The following is a 25,338-nucleotide window of genomic DNA, read 5'->3' as shown; positions in this document are numbered from 1 at the left end:
TAAAACTAGACATAATTAAGCATTTCGATCGTGGTGAACGAAGTAAGGACAAAGTGAGTTTGGGTTGTGGAAATTGACAAAGATGATGTTGAAGAGGTTTTGGCATCCCATGACCAAGAACTGATAAGATGAAGAGCTGATGCAATTGGAAGAGGAAAGGATAACAATCGAAACCAAATGCAATAGCGAATGGACTGAAAGTGAAGTCGTCCAGGAACTGAACATGAAGAAGATGACCTGCCTGCCCTGATGGAAACAGACAACGATGAGATGACACCCCTGTGTTCCACCACCCCAACCCCCGGGCCGCAGACCGATACATTGCCGCGGAGAATGCAACAGTAGCCAGGACGCACCCAGCACATCTTTAAGAAAAAAGCCGAAGAAAACAAGCTAATTAATTAGGTGCCGCCCGGCACGTAAATGTCGGCCCAGATCAGAGGTAGTGAGGCAAAGGAAACAAAATCATAGGCCAGTTAGCCTGACTTCAGTGATTGGGAAGACATTGAAGTCCATTATTAAGGATGAAGTTTCTCGGTGCTTGGAAGCACATGATAAAGTAGGCCATGGTTTTCTTAAGGGGAAATCTTGCCTGACAAATCTGTTGGAATTCTTAGAAGGATTTTTAGAAGGTCTTTAACAAGATGCCACAAATGAGGCTGCTTAACAAGAGAGGAACCTATGGTATTACAGGAAAGATGTTAGCATCGATGGAAGATTGGCTGACTTGCAGAAAGCAAAAATTGGGAATAAAGGTAGCCTTTTCTGGTTGGCCTGCCAATGAATAGTGGTATTCAACAGGCGCCAGTTTTGAAAGCGCTTCTTTTCACATTATATGTTAATAATTTGGATGACAGAATTAATGGCTTTGTGGGCAAGTTTGCAGATGATATAAAGAAAGGTGGAGGGGCAGGTAGTGTTGATGAAGCAGGGAGTCTGCAGAAGGGCTTAGACAGATTGGGAGAATGGGTATTAAAGTGGCAGACGGAATATAGCGTAGGGAAGCGTATGGTCATGCACTTTGGTAGAAAAAAATAATTCAAAAATCAGAGGAGCAAAGGAGTCCTTGCGCAGGATTCCCTTAATGTTAACACGCAGATTGCGTCAGTGAAAATAAAGCAAATACAATGTTAGCATTTATTTAGAGAGGACTAGAATACAAGAGCAACACACACAAATGCTGGAGGTCAGGCAACATCTATGGGAATGAATAAACAGTCAATAATTCAGTCTGAGACCCTTCATCAGGGGGAAAATGTCTGAATAACAGGTGGGAGGAAGGGAAGGAGCACAAGCTATAAGGTGATAGGTGAAGCCAGGTAGGTGGGGAGAGGTGATGAAGAAAGAGGCTAGGAGGAGATAGGAGGAAAAGGCAAAGGGCTGGAGAAGAGGGAATCTGATAGGAGAGGAGTGTAGACTATGGGAGAAAGGGAAGGAGGAGATATACCGGGGGAGGCAATAGGCAGGTGAGGAGAAAAGGTGAGAGGCTGGAGTGGAGAATAGAAGAGGGAAGGGGGACGTACAGTCAAGATAGCCATGGGAATTGGTCGGTTTATAAAACATACTCTGAGACAGCTTCTCTCCAGAGATGGAGGCAGAGAGATTGAGAAAGAGGGAGGAAGTGTCAGACAACACACATCAAAGTTGCTGGTGAACGCAGCAGGCCAGGCAGCATCTCTAGGAAGAGGTACAGTTGACGTTTCAGGCCGAGACCCTTCCTCAGGACTAACTGAAGGAAGAGTTAGTAAGAGATTTGAAAGTGGGAGGGGGAGGGGGAGATCCGAAATGATAGGAGAAGACAGGAGGGGGAGGGATAGAGCCAAGAGCTGGACAGGTGATTGGCAAAGGGGATATGAGAGGATCATGGGACAGGAGGTCCGGGGAGAAAGACCGGGGGGGAGGGGGGGAACCCAGAGGATGGGCAAGGGGTATAGTCAGAGGGACAGAGGGAGAAAAAGGAGAGTGAGAGAAAGAACGTGCGTATAAGAATAAATAACGGATGGGGTACGAGGGGAAGGTGGGGCATTAGCGGAAGAAGTCGATGTTCATGCCATCAGGTTGGAGGCTACCCAGACGGAATATAAGGTGTTGTTCCTCCGACCTGAGTATGGCTTCATCTTTACAGTAGAGGAGGCCATGGATAGACATGTCAGAATGGGAAAGGGATGTGGAATTAAAATGTGTGGCCACTGGGAGATCCTGCTTTATCTGGTGGACAGAGCATAGGTGTTCAGCAAAGCGGTCTCCCAGTCTGCGTCGGGTCTCGCCAATATATAGAAGGCCACATCGGGAGCACCGGACACAGTATATCACCCCAGCCGACTCACAGGTGAAGTGTCGCCTCACCTGGAAGGACTGTCTGGGGCTCTGAATGGTGGTGCGGGAGGAAGTGTAAGGGCATGTGTAGAACTTGTTCCACTTACAAGGATAAGTGCCAGGAGGGAGATCAGTGGGGAGGGATTGGGGGGACGACTGGACAAGGGAGTCGCGTAGGGAGCGATCCCCGCGGAAAGTAGAGAGGGGGGGGGAGGGAAAGATGTGCTTAGTGGTGGGATCCCATTGGAGGTGGCAGAAGTTACGGAGAATAATATGTTGGACCCGGAGGCTGGTGGGGTGGTAGGTGAGGACCAGGGGAACCCTATTCCTAGTGGGGTGGCGGGAGGATGGAGTGAGAGCATCCTGATGGGGGATGGAAGTATATAGGGACTGGAAATCCATGGTGAAAATAAAGTGGTGGGGGCCAGGGAACTTAAAATCATCGAAAAGTTTAAGAGCGTGAGAAGTGTCACGAACATAGGTAGGAAGGGATTGAACAAGGGGGGATAAAATCGTGTCGAGGTATGCAGAAACGAGTTCGGTGGGGCAGGAGCAAGCTGAGACAATAGGTCTGCCAGGACAGGACTCCCCCATCAGGAAGGCCTCAAATTGCTCCGCTTCTTTTTGGATTCCAGACCTAATCAGTTCCCCTCTCCCACCACTCTGCTCCGTCTAGCGGAATTAGTCCTTACACTTAATAATTTCTCCTTTGGCTCCTCCCACTTCCTCCAAACTAAAGGTGTAGCTATGGGCACCCTTTTTGTTGGCTTTGTGGAACAATCTATGTTCCGTGCCTATTCTGGTATCTGTCCCCCACTTTTCCTTCGTTACATCGACGACTGCATTGGTGCTGCTTCCTGCATGCATGCTGCGCTCGTTGACTTTATTAACTTTGCCTCCAACTTTCACCCTGCCCTCAAGTTTACCTGGTCCATTTCCGACACCTCCCTCCCCTTTCTAGATCTTTCTGTCTCTATCTCTGGAGACAGCTTATCCACTGATGTCTACTATAAGCCTACTGACTCTCACGACTATCTGGACTATTCCTCTTCTCACCCTGTCTCTTGCAAAAATGCCAACCCCTTCTCGCAATTCCTCCGTCTCTGCCGCATCTGCTCTCAGGATGAGGCTTTTCATTCCAGGACGAGGGAGATGTCCTCCTTTTTTAAAGAAAGGGGCTTCCCTTCCTCCACTATCAACTCTGCTCTCAAATGCATCTCCCCCATTTCACGTACATCTGCTCTCACTCCATCCTCCCGCCACCCCACTAGGAATAGGGTTCCCCTGGTCCTCACCTACCACCCCACCAGCTTCCGGGTCCAACATATTATTCTCCGTAACTTCCGCCACCTCCAACGGGATTCCACCACTAAGCACATCTTTCCCTCCCCCACCTCTGCTTTCTGCAGGGATCGCTCCCTACGCGACTCTCTTGTCCATTCGTCCCCCCCATCCCTCCCCACTGATCTTCCTCCTGGCACTTATCCTTGTAAGTGGAACAAGTGCTACACATGCCCTTACACTTCCTCCCGCACCACCATTCAGAGCCCCAGACAGTCCTTCCAAGTGAGGCGACACTTCACCTGTGAGTCGGCTGGGGTGGTATACTGCGTCCGGTGCTCCCGATGTGGCCTTCTATATATTGGCGAGACCCGACGCAGACTGGGAGACCGCTTTGCTGAACACCTACGCTCTGTCCGCCAGAGAAAGCAGGATCTCCCAGTGGCCACACATTTTAATTGCACATCCCATTCCCATTCTGACATGTCTATCCACGGCCTCCTCTACTGTAAAGATGAAGCCACACTCAGGTTGGAGGAACAACACCCTATATTCCGTCTGGGTAGCCTCCAACCTGATAGCATGAACATCGACTTCTCTAACTTCCACTAATGCCCCACCTCCCCCTCGTACCCCATCCGTTATTTATTTTTATACACACGTTCTTTCTCTCACTCTCCTTTTTCTCCCTCTGTCCCTCTGACTATACCCCTTGCCCATCCTCTGGGTTCCCCCCCTCCCCCCGGTCTTTCTCCCCGGACCTCCTGTCCCATGATCCTCTCCTATCCCCTTTGCCAATCACCTGTCCAGCTCTTGGCTCCATCCCTCCCCCTCCTGTCTTCTCCTATCATTTTGGATCTCCCCTTCGCCCTCCCACTTTCAAATCTCTTACTAACTCTTCCTTCAGTTAGTCCTGACGAAGGGTCTCGGCCGGAAACGTCGACTGTACCTCTTCCTAGAGATGCTGCCTGGCCTGCTGCGTTCACCAGCAACCTTGAAGTGTGTTGCTTGAATTTCCAACATCTGCAGAATTCCTGTTGTTTAGGAAGTGTCAGAAATGGACCAAGTGCATTGAGGGTGGAAGTTGTAGACAAAGTTGATGAAATTGACAAGCTCAGCACAGGTGCATGCAATGCACAAATATGTTCCTCATGTGTTATCCCTTTCATTCCCAGGATCATTCTCATGAACCTTCTCTGGACCCTCTCCGATGCCAGTACATCCTGTCTTACTAAGGGGCCTAAAATTGCTCATAGTACCCCAAGTGCAATCTGACCGATGTCTTATAAAGCCTCAGCATCACATCATTGCTAGTCCTCTCAAAATGAATGCATTTGCCTTCCTTACTACTGGAATGCTGTTTCATTTGATTGTATTCATGGGCATTCAAGTATGGTTGAATGACAAGCAGACTTGAACGTGACTCAACCTGCAAATTAACCCTTAGGGAATACTGCACTTAGGACCCCCAGGCCCTTTGCACCTTGGATTTCTGAATTTGCTCCTCATTTAGAATTAGTCTACACCTTTCTTCCTTCTATCGAAGTGCATGACCAAACACTTCTCAACACGATATTCCATCTGCCACTTCTTGGCCCATTCTCCTAATTTGTCTGAGTCCTTCTTCAGACTGCTTACTTCCTCAGCACTACCTGGCCCTCCGCCTAGCTTTGTATCAACTGCAAACCTGGCCACAAAGCCATCAAATCCATCATTGACATATAACGTGAAAAGAAGTGGTCCTAACACCTACCCATGGGTAACTCCACTAGCCACTGGCAGCCAAACAGAAAAGGCTCTCTTTATTCCCAATATTTGCCTCCTGCCATTCAGCCTGAGAACACTTGCAAGTTCAAGCCACGTATGTGGAAATGGAATAGCTATTTGGCTTAGGTGAATGAGCATTCAACATAAATTTTAAATGAAGTATAATTCCTATTGATTCTTCAGCAGAGAGAAAGCACTGAATGACCTACCAGTAAAATCACACTGTGTGCACTTAAAAGCTCCCTTGATGTGGCAGGCAGAATGCAAATCTCTCATGATCTCTGAGGAATAGAAAGATGGACACTTGGAGCAGTAGAAAAGGCAAGGTTGCTGCTTGTGTCTGACTTCATGCAATTTCCACGATTTTTGCCTAGTGAATACTTTGCTGCAAAATGAGCAACGGTATTTCCTCCTTTCAGCACTGTGACTCTTCAGGTGTTTCTGCATCATCTTCCACTCTGTTGTGCAGGAACAGCAATGGATGCATTTAAAGGATGCGACTCCATCATGACAGGTCATGTGAAGGTTATAAATGTCTTTTGATTTCAAGTCTAACTTGCACAATCTGCAAGAATAATGTTCAATTCTCAGCTTGGCTTGAGAGCTTCCAGCATCACTGAAGGGTCTGATTTCACTCCGCTTCTTCTTCCTGAGCTTCTTACGAATCACGCGATCACTGTCGACATTTTGGTGATGGCTTCCTGAATTAACAGTGTGAACTTTGTTGCTGTTGGAAATCCGACAGAGACCCAATGACATAAGATGCTCTGACTGAGCTTCATCATCATCTTCACGTATGCTGGGCACAGCAGGAGATGACCGTCCCTCTGATGCAACAGAATGGGCTCCATCTAACTGGAAAGATGCAGACTCCCCTTCAAATAACGTGCTGACCTCACATGTATCAGGAGCATGCAGGTGGTCACTACGGCCCCCTAGTCCCATATCACAGGACACAGGGCTAATATTATGAAGCATCCTATACATAGGAAGAAGAAAAGACATCCTGTCTAAGTTGTCCACAATAATGTCCTCACCCGCTTTAGTTTCAGAATCCATGTCTAGCTCAGCATTATATGAGGTGTCATCTTCAGTGTGACATGCATCAGTCATCATCTTAGAAACCTGATGATTCACCTTGGGTTTGTGACGGCTTTCCATGTGAGAGTTCATTTTGATTTTTAGGCTGCTGGTGAATGCACAAATCTTACACCTGTAAACCTTGACGAGAAATACTTCCACAAAGCTTTTAAACTCAGTCTCAATTCCTTCCATATTGCTTGTGCATAAGCTTGTTGTGGTGGTCTCTTCTGACAAATGTAATGGCACTGGATGAATGTTGTGAAAGGCAAATCCTGCTTCAGTCATCTTCTTTAAAATAATCATACCTGCAAGAAATTTGAAATGGAAAATGGTCAAACACATTACCCATCAAAATGTGTAGTATTTCTCACTGATATAGCAAAAAGCAGCAGAATTTACCTCTCAAACACCAATTCAAAAGAGTACAAACTACTTCTGAGGAAAGGCTTACTGAGGAGTAATTAACTCTGCATTTTCAATTTGCAAAATTGATCACTGGATAAGGTTGGAACCCATAACACAACTACAAGGAAACTGAGGACTGAAATTCTTACCATTAATAACTTTGTGAAGAAACAAGGCACCCAAGAACAGAAGAGTTAGAAGCAGGATTATGACTGAGCCAATTCCACCATTGAATAGAATCATATACTGATGCTCTCATATAGGTTCCACCATATTGCCAAATCATCTTTACTGCTAATTTCCACTTCTTCAAAAGGCAGTGCCTCAGGAAGGCAGCATCCATCATCCAGGACATGTCTTCCCCTGACTACTACCATTGAGGAGGACGTATAGGAGCTTGAGGACCACACATTCAGCATCTTCGGAACTGCTTCTTCCTTTCTGCCATCGGAACAGTCCATGAACACCACTTCATTATTCCTCTTTTGCACTACTTACTGTAGTTTTTATGCATTGCATTGTACTGCTGCCACAAAACAATAAATGTCATGATGGATGATGACGATAATAAACCTGATTCTGATTCACTCTGCCCTCACTTTCACCCAATCCATTTTTAATTCTTGCTGTCCTTGATTTAGCTTATTTCCATAACGGAGGATAAGCTAGTCACCAATTTCCACAGGAAGCACCACAGCTACATTGACTATACTTCCTTCAACCTGGAGGAACTCAGCATCCATGGAAACGGACAGTTAACATTTCAGGCCGAGACCCTTCGTCAGGACTCCCCTCCCCTACCCCTTTGTCTTTCCCCTTACTGATTTTTCACCTGGCACCTACCAGCCTTCTCCTTCCCACCCTCCCCCCACCTTCTTTATAGGGCCCCTGCCCCCTCCCTCTACAGTCCTGACGAAGGGTCTCGGCCCGAAACGTTGACTGTTCATTTCCACGGATGCTGCCGACCTGCTGAGATCCTCCAGCATGTTGTGCGTGTTGCTTTGACCCCAGCATCTGCAGAGTATTTTGTGTTTACTTCCTTCAACCTGTTTTCTTGTCAGCACCCATTCCATTTTCTGAGTTTTTTTTCATTTGTACTAATATCACTTTCTATGCCAAGGTTTCCCAATGTTTTCCTCAATCATAGATATCCCGGTGCCATAGTCAAAAAGAACTTGATCATACCTATTCCATTTCCCTGCTTCACATTCTTCTCTCTGATGAAAACTTGTCCTTACCTTGTCTTTGTCCTTACCTTCAACTTCATCACCCTCCATATTCAATAGCCAACACAATTTCCAACACTGCCAATCCTCCCAAACACGATTCCCCCATAAATATAATTAGATATTCATGACTGCCACCCCTACCATCTCTGCCACCCTCCCCTATCAAAAAGCAGATCATTCAACTGCTCTGCAGATAATTTTAACCTGCATATACACTATTTTGGGATTAATTTCTTACAAACGCATGTTCTGAAGCTAACCAAATAGCTGGCTATACTGGATCAGATACAGTGATTTACGATTAGTTAATCATCACATTGAAAAGGTGCCTCCGGGAAGCTGCAACCATAAACTAATTAAATTTTACATTCAGTTTCAGCAAAACGCGAATGGGTCTGAAACTAGTATTTTAAATTTAAATATAATTAATGATCTGGGGATGAAAACATAGTAAACTTGTAAATTAAGTTAAGAGATAATTCAACATTGTGTCAGATGCTTAAAGGGATTTTTCGGATAAACAGAATGGATATATTCCATGGAGAAGTAAAAACTTCAAGGGGATACACAGAATGCGTGTTAACTAAAAAAGTTCATCAATGTATCAAAAGTAAAAACACATAAATTGTAGAAAGGTAGGCGGCAGAGCCAGAATTAACAAGGAAAAACAATAATGGCAAATTTTGCCCCAAGTATTTTATATAAGTTTTCATTATTGAGGACACAAATAATCTCCAGAAGTTACTGTAAATCAGGGTTTGAAAAGGAGGAAAGGACTCTGGAAAATTAGTCACCAGGTAAGTGGCACTGAGCAAATTATTGAAGCTACAAGCTGACAGGTCGCCAACCCTGGTGGACTTCATCCTAGGGACTCTAAAGAAATAGTTAATAGGATAGTTGATGCACTGGTTCAAAGAAGATTTCATTAGATTGAAATGTAATTCCAAAGTTCAAGAAAGGAGAGAAATGAAGCAGGAAACCACTAGCCACGTAGTTTAATATCTGTTAAAGGAAAATAAAATAAGTTGTATCAAACACCTTGACAAACTCAAGATATCAGATAAGGTAAACATGGTTTTGTGAAGGGGAAATCACATTTGATCAATGTATTGCTTTTATATGAAGACATAGCATATGCTGTGGATAAAAGGGAAGTGGTAAAAGTACTAATAGATTTCCAGAAGACATTTGATAAGGTGCATCAGATGTTATTGCAGAAAATAAGAACAAGTTGGGTGGGTGGTAACATATTGCACTGGAGAGAGGGTTGACTAGTTAACAAGAAACGAGGAGAAGCATAAGAACATAAGACAGACAAAGGAGCAGAAGTCAGCCATTCGGCCCATCGAGTCTGCTCCGCCATTTTATCATAAACTGATCCAATCTCTCATTTAGTCCCACTCCCCCGCCTTCTCACCATAACCTTTGATGCCCTGGCTACTCAGATACCTATCAATCTCTGCCTTAAATACATCCAATGACTTGGCCTCCACTGCCACCCGTGGCAACAAATTCCCATAGATTCACCACCCTCTGGCTAAAAAAAAATCTTCGCATTTCTGTTCTGAATGGGCGCCCTTCAATCCTTAAGTCATGCCCTCTAGTACTAGACTCCCCCGAGTTTTGTTCTGGTTAGAAGTTGTAACAAGAGGTGTGCAAACAAGGGCTGGTGATGGGGTCGCAAGTTTTTGCAATTTATTAATGGCTTGAATGAAAAGAGTGTGAAGGTGTGTTTGCTACATTTGTTGAATACGCGAAAATAATTGAGAAAGAAAGGGTAACGATCTGACAAGAGTGATATGTGGGAAAATGTGAAATATAACATAAAACATAGAACACAAAACAGTACTGCACAATGTTGTGCCGATCTTTTAACCTGCTCCGAGATCAATCTAACCCACCCTCCCACATAACCTTCCATTTTCTTTCATCCACGTACCTACCTAAGAGTCTCTTAAATGTCCCTGATGTACGTGCCTCTACCACATACCCTGGTAGTGTGTTCCATGATGTTACCACCCTTTGTGCGAAAAAACCTACCTTTGATATCCTCCCCCCCCCCCATATTTTCCTCCAATTATGTCTACTCATATTTGCTACTGCCACCCTTGGAAAAGGTGCTGGTTATCCACTCTGCCTATGACTCATTTTACACACCTCTATCAAGCCATTCTCATCCTCCCTCACTCCAAAGAGGAAAACCCTAGCTCACTCAACCTCTCCTCATAAGACAAACTCTCTAATCCAGGCAGCATGCTGATAAATGTCCTCTGCACCCTCTCTAAAACTTCCACATACTTTCTAAAATGTGGTGACCAGAACTGAATATAAATCGCCAAATTAATTCTAACATGTTTGACAATGGCACAAACACTGGCGCAATTTAACGATGTGTGCTTAGCTCACTGCTCCACTCTCTCTATGCTCATAATAGTGTGGCTAGGCACACTTCCTCCGCAATTGGATCCTCGACTTCCAAACCAGAAGACCACAATCTGTGCAGATTGGTGATAATGTCTCCTCCTCGTTGATGATCAACACTGGTGCACCTCAGGGGTGTGTGCTTAGCCCACTGCTCTACTCTCTCTAACCCATGATTGTGTGGCTAGGTACAGCTCAAATACCATCTATAAATATGCTGATGATACAACTATTGTTGGCAGAATTTCAGATGGTGACGAGAAGGCGTACAAGAGCAAGATAGATCAGTTAATTGAGTGGTATCACAGCAACAACCTTGCACTCAACATCAGTTACACCAAACAACTGACTATATACTTCACAAACGGTAAGGCAAGGGAACACACGCCAGTTCTCACAGAGGGTTCAGAAGTAGAAAGAGTGAGTAATTTTATGTTACTGGGTGTCAACATCTCTGAGATCTATCCTGGGCCCAACATATCGATTCAGTTACAAATAATGCACGACAGCAACTATATTTCACTAGGAGTTTGACTAGATTCTGTATGTAGGTAAAGACACTTGCAAGTTTCTAATGATGTACCATGGAGAGCATTCGAACTGGCTGTATCACCATCTGGGGGTATTGCATAGGATCAAAAGAAGTTTCAGAAAGTTGTTAATGCAGTCAGCTCCATCATCGGCTACCGGTGACTAATTGTGTTCCACAGGGGTCAGTGCTGGGATCCCAGTTTGTCATGTTATGATGACAGAATTGATGGATTTATAGTCAAGTTTGTGGATGATACAAAGATAGGTGGAGGGGCAGGTAGTGCTGAAGAAGCAGAGGGTCTGCAGAAGGCTCTAGCCTTTATCCACTGGAGTTTAGAAGAATGAGGGAGGGGTCTCATTGAAATTTATTCAATATTGAGCAGCCTAGATAGAGTGGATGTGGGGAAGATGTTTCCTATAGTAGGCAAGCCTACGACCGGGGGCACAGCCTCAAAATAGACAGACTTCAATTTATAATATAGATGAGGAATTCCTTTAGCCAGAGGGAAAGGTTATGGGGAGAATACAGTCGAGCGAGATTGAGAGGTAATAAATCAGCCATGATGGAATGGCGGAACAGACACAATGGGTCAAATGGCCTAATTTTGCTCCAATATGTTACGGTCTATAGGTCTAAAAAAGCATGTTAAATAAGTGACAGGGGATTGCAAAACTCTGATATTTAGAGAGATCAGTTTGTCCCAAATGCATGGGTACCGCAAGGAAAGTTTTTGTAGCCCGAAACATTAATTTTGTTCCCCTTTCCACAGATGCTGCTCAACTTGCTGTTTCCTGTACTGGAGAAACTGCACAAAAACAGACCTCTCAGGCCACCACATCCATGTTTAACTACTTGACCACCTACTATAATCCTATTTGCCTAAATTAGGTTCATATCTTTCAATGGCCTGCCTATTGAAATGTCCAACTGCCACTTAAACACAGTAATTGTATCTGATTCCAGCACCCCCTTTGAGAGTTCCAATATCAACTATTCTCTCAGGAACTTATCTCTCAGATCTGCTCTTGTGGGAGAACCTAGAACTAGGCCAACATTTAAACATGGGGTTTATCCATTTAAGACAGAAGAGGCACTATTTTCTCCTCTTCATGAGTCTTTAAAACTCTCTTCCTCAAGAGCATTTTAATACTTTAAGGTAGATTTTTGTTAAGCAATGGCATGAAAAGTTAGATGGAAATGTAGGGTTGATGGTTGTAATCAGATTAGCTGTGATCTTATTGAATGTTAGAGCAATTTCAAGGGGGTGAGAGACCAACTCATGTTCCTAAATTGGATGCTTTTAAACATGAACCCTTCCCAATACTGTAAGAATCAACCATCCATCCCGTTATGTGACAGAAATCCAGGTCCTAATCTAGTTAGTAACACTTAATTCCTCCCCCTCCCCAACAAATGTAGTGAAATAATAACCTAACACCAAATAAAGACCACTGTTAATTGTTAAAATTCCTACTTCTTTAAAGTTTCCCATCTCTTTTACCACCTAGATACAAGAGATTTTGCAGGTGCTGCAAATCTTGAGGGAAAAAAATCAACATTTCAGGCCCAGCCCTGATGAAGGGTCTTGGCACAAAATGTAGACAGTTGATTTCCCTCCATTGATGCTGCCTAACCTGCTGATTCCCTCCAGTATTTTGTGTGTTGCTCTTTTATCACTCAATCCATTTTCTGTTTGTAGCTAGTCCAGACAACATAAAAGGTGGAAAACAAAGTTAGCTGCAAAACCTTCCCCACTGAATAATTTCTTATAGTAAATATTTCATCCTTCTTTCTAAAATCGTATTAACCAAGATAGAATAATTTTGCAAACAGACTGTGCTGTAATCCAAACAGTTGTTTTAAATCAGCAGCTCCAGTGGCTTCCTGGATATTCAATGGCTTTTGTTGTGAAAATCCACCGAGCATCTTTGCCACTGGATACTGTGAAAATCGCAATGTCGATCAAAAACAGGCTGCCACATAAGGCAAATATAATCTCCTCATAACCAAGAAGAGGGGGAGAGACCCCTTCACAAGCAAGGTAAAGGCTTCCGACAATAAGCCGGGGAAGGGGGAGGGGGAAGCACAGGAGTGAATCCCTTCCATAACTGAGGTGAAGGTGGCAACCCCTCCACAACTGAGTGGGTAAAACACTCCTATCAGCAGGTAAAAAATAAATGCATCTATCACCAGGGCTAGGTGCTAGAACCTCCTCATGACCAAGGAAGCTGGTAAAACCTGTCATTACCAAGAAAGGGAATTTATCGTTTTAACCAAAGAAGGCGGGGAAGGAGTTAACCCGTTTAACCAAAGGCGGCGGGGAGAGAGTTAACCCGTTTAACCAAAGGCGGCGGGGAGAGAGTTAACCCGTTTAACCAAAGGCGGCGGGGAGAGAGTTAACCCGTTTAACCAAAGGCGGCGGGGAGAGAGTTAACCCGTTTAACAAAAGAAAGCGGGGAGGGAGTTAAACTCTTTAACCAAAGAAGACGGGGTGAAACTCTCTCTACCGGGGAGGAGGGGTAAATCCCTCAGTTATTACACCATTGTACGGTTCATTGCCCGTCCACCAACACTAGCTCACCCACCTGAGTGAACCTTCCTTAGATCCGGCTGCGTCACCGAAAAAAAGATCACGTGACCCACTCGATCCTGGAAAACGCACTGCTCGGCCTTCCGCAGAGTATTCTGGGAATTGTAGTTTCCTTGATGTTCCCACCGCCTTGTCTGGAACGACACGTCATAAAGACCAACGTAGAAAGTTCGGCTTGCAGAAGCTGCTTTAGAATTGAGTTTAACGAAGCATAGCAGCACATGATCCTACACAGAATGCGTCGGCGGGGAATAATTTGTTGTTTGATGTTAGGTTAAACCTTTCGTATTAATTCCGAGGGTTTAATCGGATGTATTATGTCCGTCAGGAAGGTTATTGGTGTTCTAGTTGGTTATACAGCAAAATTAATAATTTACTTTTAACTAGGATGAGAAGGGAGAATTGATATTGGGTAATGAAGAAATGGCTGAGGCTTTGAATTACTATTTTGTGTCGGTTTTCACGGTGGAGGTCACGTCTAACATGCCGAAGAGAGATAATATGGAAGCGATGGGAGGTGAGGACCTCGATACAACAGCTGTCACTAAAGAGGTAGTCCTGTGCAAACTTGTGGGCCTGAAGATAGATAAATCCGCTGGTTCTGTTGGAATGCATCCCAGGGTATTGAAGGAAATGGTAGAGGTTATAGTTGAAGCTTTGGTAATAATGTACCAAAATTCCCTGGGTTCTGGGCAGGTGTAAGTGGACTGGAAGAAGGCGAATGTTACACACTGTTCAAATAGAATGTAGGCAAAGGGCGGGTAACTACAGGCTAACACGAAGAAATCTACAGATGCTGGAATTTCAAGCAACACACATAAAAATTGCTTCTGAATGCAGGAGGCCAGGCAGCATTTATAGGAAGAGGTACAGTCAACGTTTCGGGCCAAGACCCTTCGTCAGGACTAACTGAAAGGAGAGATAGTAAGAGATTTGAAAGTTCCCACTTGATAGGTGCTGCCTGGCCTGCTGCGTTCACTAGCAATTTTTATGTGTGTTGCTAACTATAGGCTAGTTAGTTTAACATCTGTAGTTCAGAAAATGCTTCAAGCTAGCACTAAAGAAGAAATAGCGAGGCATCTGGAAAGAAATTGATCCATCAGGCAGTTGCCGCATGGAATTATAAGACTTGTCCATAAGATAAGGATGCATAGAGTTGGGGGTGTTATATTACAATGGATAGAGAATTGCCTAACCAATAGAAAACAGAGTTGGTATACATGGGTGTTTCTCTGGTTGGCAATCAGTGGTGAGCGGTGTGCTGCAGGGGTGGGTGCTGGGCTCGCAACTATTCACAATATACGTTAACAATCTGGAAGAGGGAACCGAGTGTAGTGTATCTAAGTTTGCTGATGATACTAAGTTGAGTGGAAAAGAAAATTGTGCAGAGGATACGGAGAGTCTGCAGAGAGATATTGATAGGTTGAGTGGGCAAGGGTCTGGCAGATGGAATACAATGTTTGTAAATGCAAAGTCATCCACATGAAAAGAAAAACGAAAGAACAGATTATTATTTAAATGGTAAAAAGTTTGCAGCATGCTGCTGTGCAGAAGGACTTGGGAGTGCTTGTGCATGAATTACAAAAGGATAGTTTGCAGGTGCAGCAGGCTATCAAGAATGCCTACGAAAGGTTGGCCTTCATTGCTAGAGGGATTGAATTTAAGAGCAGGGAGGTTATACTGCATCTGTACAGGGTAATAGTGAGGCTGCATCTGGAGAACTGTGTGCAGTTCTGGTCTCCTTACTTGAGGAAGGATATACTGGCTATGGAGGCAGTGCAGAGGGAGTTCACCAGGTTGATTCGGAGATGAGGGGGTTAAACTATGAGGAGAGATTGAGTCACTTGGGATTGTACTCGCTGAAATTCGGAAGGATAAGAGGAGGTCTTGTAGAAAGGGATAAGATATGATAGAGGCAGGAAAGTTTTTTCCACTGGTAGCTGAGACTAGAACTAGGTGACATAGCCTCAAGATTTGGGGAAGTAAATTTAGGACCGAGATTAGGAGGAACTACTTTTCCCAAAGAGTGGTGAATCTGTCGAATTCTCTGCCCAATGAAGCGGTGGAAGCTGCCTCAGTAAATATTTGTAAGACAAGGTTGGATAGATTTTTGCATAGTAGGGGAATTAAGGGTTATGGGGAAAAGGCAGGTAGGTGGAGACGAGTCTATGGTCAGAACAGTCATGATCTTATTGAATGGCTGAGCAGGCTCGATGGGACAAATGGCCGACTCCTGCTCCTATTTCTTAAGCTCATATGTAACTTTACAGAATCTTTCTACATCAAGAAATTTTATTAATGTATTTGTTATTGATATATTGTACACATAAATCAATGTGACATCACAGCACATATTCCTTCATTACTAAACATACTTTATCCATAACATTTGAAATATATATATATGACAGTATAAATTATTTAAAAGATGTCAAGTTTTGGTTTTGGTACTGTACATTCTTCAAGCAAATAGCCTGCAGGAATCTCACTGCTTCTAACAATTAAGTAGGCTTGACTAGGTTTGCCTTTCCCTGTAGAACTACCAAACTTCAAGACATCCCTTAGCAAATAGTTGACCTTGGAAAGAGCCATGCAGCAATATTTAATTGTGAGCAACTCCTTGCACTGGAAGATCAGCAAGTGTCAGCACCTCATAAGGCACCTTCACGCAGTTAATTATCTTTCAATAGCAGTTACTGTTTGAATCAATGCGTGTCATGGCAACAGCCCATTGAGCATGGTTCTTTATTACACAATAGTATAAAATGAACGTCAGCAAAGTTGAATGGATCGCCTTCCTGACAAATGGACATTCCAGAATATGGATGATAGCTTATTGCCTGATACAGCATTTGTGAGGCAATGTGCAGTGGAGTGAGGCTCTAACTGTGACAAGAAAGATCTGACGGAGATGGGCCTTCTCAGCACCAAACAAGTAAGGTTATATTTTGAGCATTCTGGAGGAGACAGTGGATCTTGTCAGATAGTTCCTCAGGTAGACTATTTATTGGATAGAATACCTCATCACCACCACTCACAAACAAGCACGAAGGCCTTGGCAGGCAATGAGAGAAGTCCTCCCTGTCACATCTTCCTTCACGACTACAGTCTCATTCCCATCAAGCACTACCCTTGAGAAAGCTGCAGTGCAGATCGGACCATCTTCTGCTTTCTTGTTACTATATTTGCTAAGAAATTAGATGGTCCTTCTCAAGATTTGCCCCAAGTTGCTGTCTAACAAAGGATGGTGTGATCCATAGCCGTTCCCAGGGTCACACACTAAAATAAACATCAGTTGATACTGAAAGATTATTAACCCAGTCTGTCTGAAACTTGCTATTTGCTCAGTGTAAGATGTCCACTGAAGCAGTGAGTGAAAAAGGAATAAACCTACTCATTCTCATTAAACCAGTGCAGATTCATTTGACACCCATAAATTTGGTAGAAGTGACCACTACAGAGTCCTCATACAAGGTCCCATCCTCACACTGAGGATACCTTCATCATGTTACGTGGCAATACAATCTTCCTAAATTTGATAAACTCAGAAATGAATTGCTATGCACCTTCAGCAGCAACAATGTATGCCAAGGTTAAAGTCGAGTTTATTGTCATATGCTCAAAGACATGAATGCACAGGTGTAATGAAACATTTTGCTGCAGCAGCACCACACCACCACAATTCTTAATTCATGGCTTGGCATAACTCTCAAACCAAACGATTAATGAGGGGTGCAGAAGGGCATCCTGGGAGCAGTGCCTGAAAATGAAATGCCAACTTAATGAAGTGCAACAGAGTTCTCCATGCCTCTTAAATATCAATAACAGCCTGGAACACATCCTGAGCTGAACTAATAGATTAAAACTATGTTCTGCTCTCTTGCCACATCTGGTGGACAATTAAACACTACCAGGAGGTGGTGGCTCCTTGAATACCACAATTCTCAATAATGGAAGGCCCAAAACATGCTAACACTTATAACCCTGCATTCACGCAGGTGTCCAATGAAATATACAATCTTGGATTCCTATTAAAATCCCCAATATCAAAGAAGACAAGCTTCAGTTAATCCAAATAGCTCCATGCAATGTCCAGAAAGCGCAAAAACACAGGATACATAAAAGGCTTAAAGGCTTAAGGCTTAAAGACTGAAAACTTGTGCTGAACTAGTTGTACTTCTCACCATTCAATGCAGTACATTGTTTTGTTGACACCCACCAGGCCCACAGCCTGTACTACGAAGAAACCACTCCCTTTGAAGCTCCGTATTATCCTGACCTTAACATATATCACTGTTCCTTCATCATTGGTAAGACTAAATCCTGGATCTCCTTCCAAAACACAATTGGATCAGTACTTTTCAAGCAAAAGAACTGAAGAGCTTGAAGAAGATGATCCAAAATCACGCAACCACCACTAATATCAAGTAGCACTACTCACTGATACATATTTTGGATTTTACCAGGACCACTTGGATCCAGACCACATAGATATATAGATAGATAGATATACTTTATTGATCCCGAGGGAGACTGGGTTTCATTACAGCTGCACCAGCCAAGAATAGAGCATAAATATAGCAATACAGAAACCACAAACAATCAAACAACAATATGCAAACTATGCCAGATAGAAATAAGTCCAGGACCAGCCTATTGGCTCAGGGTGTCAGACCCTCCACGGGAGGAGCTGCAAAGTTCGATGGCCACAGGCAGGAACAACCTCCCATGACGCCCAGTGTTGTATCTCGGTGGAATATGGCTGGAGTCCAACGGCAAAAAGTTCAATATCCGGTCTACAAACACGTTCCTCGATCGTAACATGACCAGGATTGCACCATCCATTGTTAACCAGAACAGTAAGCCCCCAACTCCTTTATGCTTACCGCTCTCAGTGCACTTCCGGTCAGCCCGAATGGTCTGGAAGCCCTCCATGGAAAAGTTTTGATCGGGTATGACCACGTGCAGCCCCGTTTCAGTAAAACACATAACACTGCACTCCCGAAATGTTCTCTGACACCTGGCTAGCGCCGTCAACTCGTCCATTTTCTTACCCACCAAACTCCTCTTCTCCATAAGTCTCTGTTGTCTCGACCCAGTCCTCTTTCCTCGCCTTTGTGATCCCCTTCTGCATCCTCTGTGTGTTTTCCTCCAGATTTCAGCAGGGGTGTCCACCGCTCTGCTCGCTCAACCGGCCGGCATAAGTGCAATCAGCTGGTCCCTGGAATAAACAATGCAACCATACTGCTGCCCCGCTAATGAGACGTGTCGGAGTGTAACTATTTCCAGCGCTAAAAACCCAAATAAAACTCTCCCTACCAGCATGTTAGACAGCATACAGCTTCAACGTGTTACTGTGAAAAAAATACAACAAATAATGTAAGTTAAAAAAGTAAGAATACTAGTCGGAACGGCTGTAACAGGCTGCATACACGACCGGCGCATGCGCACTTTTTTGTTACATCACAGTCTTGTTACAAACAACCCTATTCTCATTATTCTTTCACCTCTCCTTTCTCTCTCTGATACCCTATCTCCTTCCATGGTCCACTGTCCTGTTAGATTTGTTTCCCTTCAACCCCTTATCTCTTCCACTTACCCCCTCCCAGCTTCTTACTTTATCTCCCTGCTTCCTCACCTACCTCCCTTCCCCCTCACCTTAACCCCTTCCAGTTTCCCCTCATCCTACCCTCTTATTCTGGCTTCTGCCCCCTTCCTTCCCGGCCCTAATGAAGGGCATTAGCCCAAAGCATTGACTGTTAATTTCCATCCATAGATGCTGCCTGACTTGATTTTACTTTTGTATTGCCCGAGATTTCCAGCATCTGCAAAATCTCTTGTGCTTACACAAATACTGTGGCTATAATGACAACTTAGAGGCTGGATAATGATACTCACTTCCTGACATGCCAAAGCATTTCCACCATCTACAAGGTATATCATGGCCATAATGGAATACTCTCTATTTGTTTGGATGGGTGAAGCTCCAACAACATTCCAGGACATAACAGTCCACTGACACCCTCTGGGCCATCCTAAAACTTCACATTCTCCATCATCAGTGCATTATTGCTGCAGTTCATGCCGTCCACAAAATATACAACACTTCCTTTCTTTGCAGACACAAGGAAATCTGCAGATGCTGGAAATTCAAGCAACACACACAAAAAATGCTGGTGATTGCAGCAGGTCAGGCAGCATCTATAGGAAGAGGTACAGTCGACGTTTTGGGCCGGGACCCTTCCTTTCTTTGCTTGTTTTGATAGCAACTCCCAAACCCATAACCTGTACTCCCAAGAATGACATGCAGCAGGGCTGCACAAACTTTGAACTGCAGATTAGCTTCATATAAAGAAGGCAAGAGAGCGGCTATACTTTATTAGGAACTTGAAGAGATTTGGCATGTCAACAAATGCACTCAAAAACTTCTATGGTTGTACCGTGGAGAGCATTCTGACAGGCTGCATCACTGTCTGGTATGGGGGGGGGGGGGGGCTACTGCACAGGACTGAAAGAAGCTGCAGAAGGTTGTAAATCTAGTCAGCTCCATCTTGGGCACTAGCCTACAAAGTACCCAGGACATCTTCAAGGAGTGGTGTCTCAGAAAGGCAGCGTCCATTATTATGGACCCCCAGCACCCAAGGCAAGCTCTTTTCTCACTGTTACCATCAGGTAGGAGGTACAGAAGCCTGAAGGCACACACTCAGCAATTCAGGAACAGCTTCTTCCCCTCGGCCATCCAATTCCTAAATGGACATTGAACCTGTGAACACTACCTCACTTTTTAATATATATATTATTCCTGTTTTTGCATGATTTTTAATCTATTTAATATATGCACACTGTAATTGATTTTTTTATTTATTTCTTCTTCATCTTCTAGATTAAGTGTTGCATTGAACTGCTGCTGCTAACAAAGTTCACGACACATGCCAGTGATAATAAACCAGATTCTGATTCTCATTCTGATCTTTGCTATGTCTCCTTCCCCAACTACATTGTGCCAGTAGTTTCTCACAAGGGCTCAAAGAACGTAGCTTACTGCCACCAACCCAGCTGCCATTAGGGATGACAAATATATGTTGGCTTTGCTGGCATTACCTACACCCGACAACTACTTTATATTTTATTGATGCCAAACAATTGATACTAGAGCGTACAATCATCACAGCGATATTTGATTCTGCTCTTCATGCTCCCTGGAGTACAAATCAATAGTAAGTATTAAAAATTTAAATTATAAATCATAAATAGAAAATAGAAAAGGGAAAGTAAGGTAGTGCAAAAAAACCGAGAGGCAGGTCCGGATATTTGGAGGGTATGGCCCAGATCCGGGTCAGGATCCGTTCAGCAGTCTTATCACAGTTGGAAAGAAGCTGTTCCCAAATCTGGCCGTATGATTCCTCAAGCTCCTGAGCCTTTTCCCGGAGGGAAGAGGGATGAAAAGTGTGTTGGCTGGGTGGGTCGTGTCCTTGATTATCCTGGCAGCACTGCTCTGACAGCGTGCGGTGTAAAGTGAGTCCAAGGATGGAAGATTGGTTTGTGTGATGTGCTGGGCTGTGTTCATGATCTTCTGCAGCTTCTTCCTGTCTTGGACAGGACAACTTCCATACCAGGTTGTGATGCACCGAAGAATGCTTTCTATGGTGCATCTATAAAAATTAGTGAGGGTTATCGGGGACAGGCCGAATTTCCTTAGCTTCCTCAGGAAGTAAAGGCACTGGTGGGCCTTCTTGGCAGTGGACTCTGCTTAGTTGGACCAAGACAGGTCATTTGTGATATTGACCCCGAGGAACTTAAAGCTTTTGACCTGTTCCAATTACACACCACCGATGTAAATGGGGTTGTGTAGTCCGCTACTCCTTCTGAAGTCAACAACCAATTCCTTCATCTTGCTGACGTTGAGGAATAGGTTATTGTCTTCGCACCATGCCACCAGGTTCTTAATTTCCTCTCTGTACTCAAACTCATTATTACCTGAGATATGGCCTACAATTGTGGTGTCATCAGCAAACTTATATATTGAGTTCGATGGAAACTTGGCTGCACAATCATGGGTGTACAGTGAGTACAGCAGGGGGCTGAGTACACAGCCTTGTGGGGCACCGGTGCTCAGAGTGATTGTAGAGGAGAGCTTGTCCCTTATTTTTACAGCCTGGGTCCTGTCTGTGAGGAAGTTGAAGATCCAGCTGCAGATCGGAGTGCTAAGGCCCAGGTTCGGGAGCTTAGGAATCAGTTTATTTGGAATGATGGTATTAAAGGCAGAGCTGTAGTCAATGAAAAGGAGCCTTACATATTCATCTTTATTCTCCAGGTGTTCTAAGGAGGAATGTAGGGGCCAGAGAGATGGCATCTGCCATTGACCCGTTGCTCCGGTAGGCGAATTGCAAAGCGTCAAAGTTGACCGGTAGGCTGTGGTTGATGTGTGCCATAACCAATCGCTCGAAGCACTTCATAGCAATTGATGTCAGAGCCACAGGTCGATAGTCATTCAGACATGCCACCTTGCTCTTCTTCGGCACTGGGATTATCGTTGCCTTCTTAAAACACGAGGGGATCTTAGACTGAAGCAAGAAGCAGTTGAAGATGTCAGCAAACACTCCAGCTAGTTCACTTGCCCAGGCCCGGAGAATCCATCCCGGGACGCCACCTGGGCCCGTCGCCTTCCTTGGATTTATCTTCAGGAAGGCCCTTCTAACGTCCTCCTCGGTGACGATGAATCTCGATGCCACCAGGTCCGGTTCATCCGGAGGGAGTGGAACACTCCTCTTCTGTTCGAATCTTGTGTACAATACGTTAAGTTCATCAGGAAGAGAAGCGCCACAGTTATTGATATTCCCAGCCTTTTCTTTGCGCCCAGCGATCTCATTTAGACCCTGCCATAGTCTACCGGCATCCCTCTGGTTAGCCTGGGCTTCCAACTTGGCTTGATATTGCCTCTTGGCACCCTTAATGGCTTTCCGGAATTCACGCCTGGATTCCGTGTAGTGACTGGTATCCCCAGACCTAAAAGCCACAGCTCTAGCCTTCAAAAGGGACTGGACCTCATAATTCATCCAAGGTTTCTGGTTAGGGAATACTCGGATCATCTTGCGAGACACACAGTCCTCTGTGCATTTCCAGATAAAGAGCGTGACAGCTGAGGCATACTCATTGAGGTTAGTTGCCGAGTCCTTGAATACTAACCAGTCCACCAATTCAAAGCAGTCACGGAGGGCCTCATCCGTTTCCTCCATCCAATGTGACACCATTTTTGACACCGTGACCTCCTGCTTCAGTTTCTGTTTGTAAGCCGGGAGGAGGAATACGACCTGATGGTCCGATTTTCTGAAGTGAGGTCGTGGGACGGAACAGTAGGCATCCTTGACTGCTGTGTAGCAGTGGTCAACTTAATTATGTCTCAAGTCTATGGTCAATAAAACTCATCTAAATATCTAGATGCCAACTTATCTTTCTTTTTTGAAAACTTTCCTCCCATTTTGTTGTACTAATATAGCTAACTTTTTCCTTTTTTCCCTGTCTTTGACCTACCTTCATGTATCATCCGCCTGGCAAAGCCTGGCCTTCATCTTTTCAACCTCTCCTCAGACTAGCAATCATCCAATGCTCCAGTGTCCCTCTCCTTTTCATACTCGCTACTTCCCCTCTCAGTCCTGTGCAGGTTTTTAACCCAAAGATGATTCCTTTCCTCTTGTAGACGATGCTCAACCCTCCTGCGTATTTCCAGTATCTGCAATCTCTTGTGAATCAATTTTACCTTTTTCCAAATCCTTCATAACATATCAAAGTTCAAAGTACATACATGTCACCATAAGGAAACTTGAGATACATTTTCTTGCAGACATATACAGTAAATCCAAAAAAAACACTATAGGATCAATGAAAGACTGCACCCAACAAGAAAGTCAAAGAAAAGACAACAAACTGTGCAAATACAAAGGAAGAAAAGTAATAAATAAGCAATAAGTATCGAGAACATCAGGTGAAGAGTCCTATAAAGTGAGTCCATAGGTTGTGGGAACAGCTCAGTGATGGGGGGAGTGAAGTTATCCCCTCTGGTTCAAGAGCCTGAAGGTTGAGGGATAATAACTGTTCCTGAGCCTGGTAGTGAGTCCTGAGGCTCCTGTACCATCTTCCTGACGGCAGCAGCGAGAAGAGAGCATCATCTGAGTGGTGGGGGTCCTTGATGATGGATGCTGCCTTCCTGTGACAGCGCTCCATGTAGAGGTACTCAGTGGTGGGGAGGGCTTTACCCATGAGGGACTGGGCCATAACCTCTACTTTTTGTAGCATTTTTCATTCAAGAGCATTGGTATTTCCATACCAGGCCATGATGCAACCAATCAATATACATTCCACCATACATCAATGGCACTTTTTTGTAATGGTTGGACACAGGACAAATCTTCTGAAATGATAACACTGAGGAATGTAAAGTTTCTGACCTCTCCACCTCTGATCATCTGATGCAGACTGGCTCCTGGACCTCTGGTTTCCTCCTCCTGAAGTCAATAATTAGCTCCTTGGTCTTGCTGATATTGAGTGAAGGATTTTTGTTGTGGGAACACTCAACCAGATTTTCAATCTCCATCCTACATCCTGATTTGTCACCACCTTTGATTCGGCCTATAACAGTGGTGCTGTTAGCAAACCTAAGTATGGCATTGGAGCTGTGCTTAGCCTCACAGTCATAAGTATAAAGCAAGTAGGGCAGGGGAATAAGCACACAACCTTGTAGTGCACCTGTGCTGATGGAGATTGTGGAGATGTTTTTGCTAATCCGAACTGACTGGGGTCTGCAAGTGAGGAAATCGAGGATCCAGAGAGGTATTGAGACCAAGTTCTTTAAGCTTATTGATTAGCTTTGAGGGGATGACAGTATGAATTCTGAGCCGTAGTCGATAAAGAGTATATACTATACTTTCGCTGTTCAGACGTTCAGGGTTGAGCCAACGAAACCACGTCTGCTGTGGACCTGTTGTGACGGTAGGTCAATTAGAGAGAATCCAAGGCACTTTTCAGGCAAGAGTTGATATGTTTCATCACTAAACTCTCATAGTACAACATCACAGCGAATGTAAGTGCTACTGAGTGAGTCATTGAGGCATGACAGCAGCACCATCATAATCAAATATTAACTCACGCATGTTCAGAAATAACTTTAAAAAACAAGATATTTCAAAACAAGATAAATCGCCTTTATCTTCGCTTATTACTGCTTTCAATGAGAATTTTCAAACGTTGTAACCTCTTACTCAGGTACCAAGAATGTATTTAGCTGATTGAGCATTAACTAAGTCTCACTACCTGGACCTCAGCAGCACACTCCCTGAACATGGTAAACAAAACAAAGAGATTTACACACACATTGTGCTAACTATGCCTTCAGTCCCACAGCCAGGACATGATACAGACATATGGAGCAATAAATATCATCTCCCCGAGCATGCGCAGTTTGTTCGTTGTGGGTGAACTGTTGGTTTGGATTGTGGGATGCTGGAGGACTGTTTCGAAGCATTATGGGATTGTGGAGGATTAAAGCTGGTGGTTAGAGACGGTCCCGGTGAAATGGCGGATGTTCAGAGCCAGGAACAGGAGGCGGACTGGAGTACGAATGAGCGATTAGTGGCCGCCGCGCAGGAAGAGTAAGAGAAAGCCAGATCTCTTTGTTGATAATAAGGGTCAGCGGCGAGTGAGCGTTATAGAGAATTTAA

At 44.3% G+C, this 25,338-nt stretch overlaps 2 protein-coding genes across 2 annotated transcripts in view; one reads left to right on the top strand and one right to left on the bottom strand.

The window, feature by feature from the left end:
- LOC140212635 (uncharacterized) overlaps nucleotides 1-13,644 on the bottom strand; it is a 40,295-nt gene extending 26,651 nt beyond the window's left edge. Inside the window, exons 1-2 of the mRNA XM_072283692.1 lie at nucleotides 13,620-13,644; nucleotides 6,402-6,752 (exon numbers count right to left, since the gene is read on the bottom strand). Coding sequence (XP_072139793.1) covers nucleotides 6,402-6,750 — 349 coding nt within the window. The 5' untranslated portion in view covers nucleotides 6,751-6,752; nucleotides 13,620-13,644. The remainder of the gene's footprint in view (nucleotides 1-6,401; nucleotides 6,753-13,619) is intronic.
- An 11,491-nt stretch (nucleotides 13,645-25,135) lies between these two features.
- prpf4bb (pre-mRNA processing factor 4Bb) overlaps nucleotides 25,136-25,338 on the top strand; it is an 84,378-nt gene continuing 84,175 nt past the window's right edge. Inside the window, exon 1 of the mRNA XM_072283691.1 lies at nucleotides 25,136-25,269. Within this exon, the coding sequence (XP_072139792.1) occupies nucleotides 25,193-25,269 (77 nt within the window). The 5' untranslated portion in view covers nucleotides 25,136-25,192. The remainder of the gene's footprint in view (nucleotides 25,270-25,338) is intronic.

The sequence above is a fragment of the Mobula birostris genome, chromosome 19 (genome assembly GCF_030028105.1).
Source record: "Mobula birostris isolate sMobBir1 chromosome 19, sMobBir1.hap1, whole genome shotgun sequence".
In the NCBI taxonomy this organism is placed as follows: Eukaryota; Metazoa; Chordata; class Chondrichthyes; order Myliobatiformes; family Myliobatidae; genus Mobula; species Mobula birostris.
The sequence above is the reverse complement of the archived record's forward strand: the minus strand, read 5'-3'. Positions and strand labels throughout refer to the sequence as shown.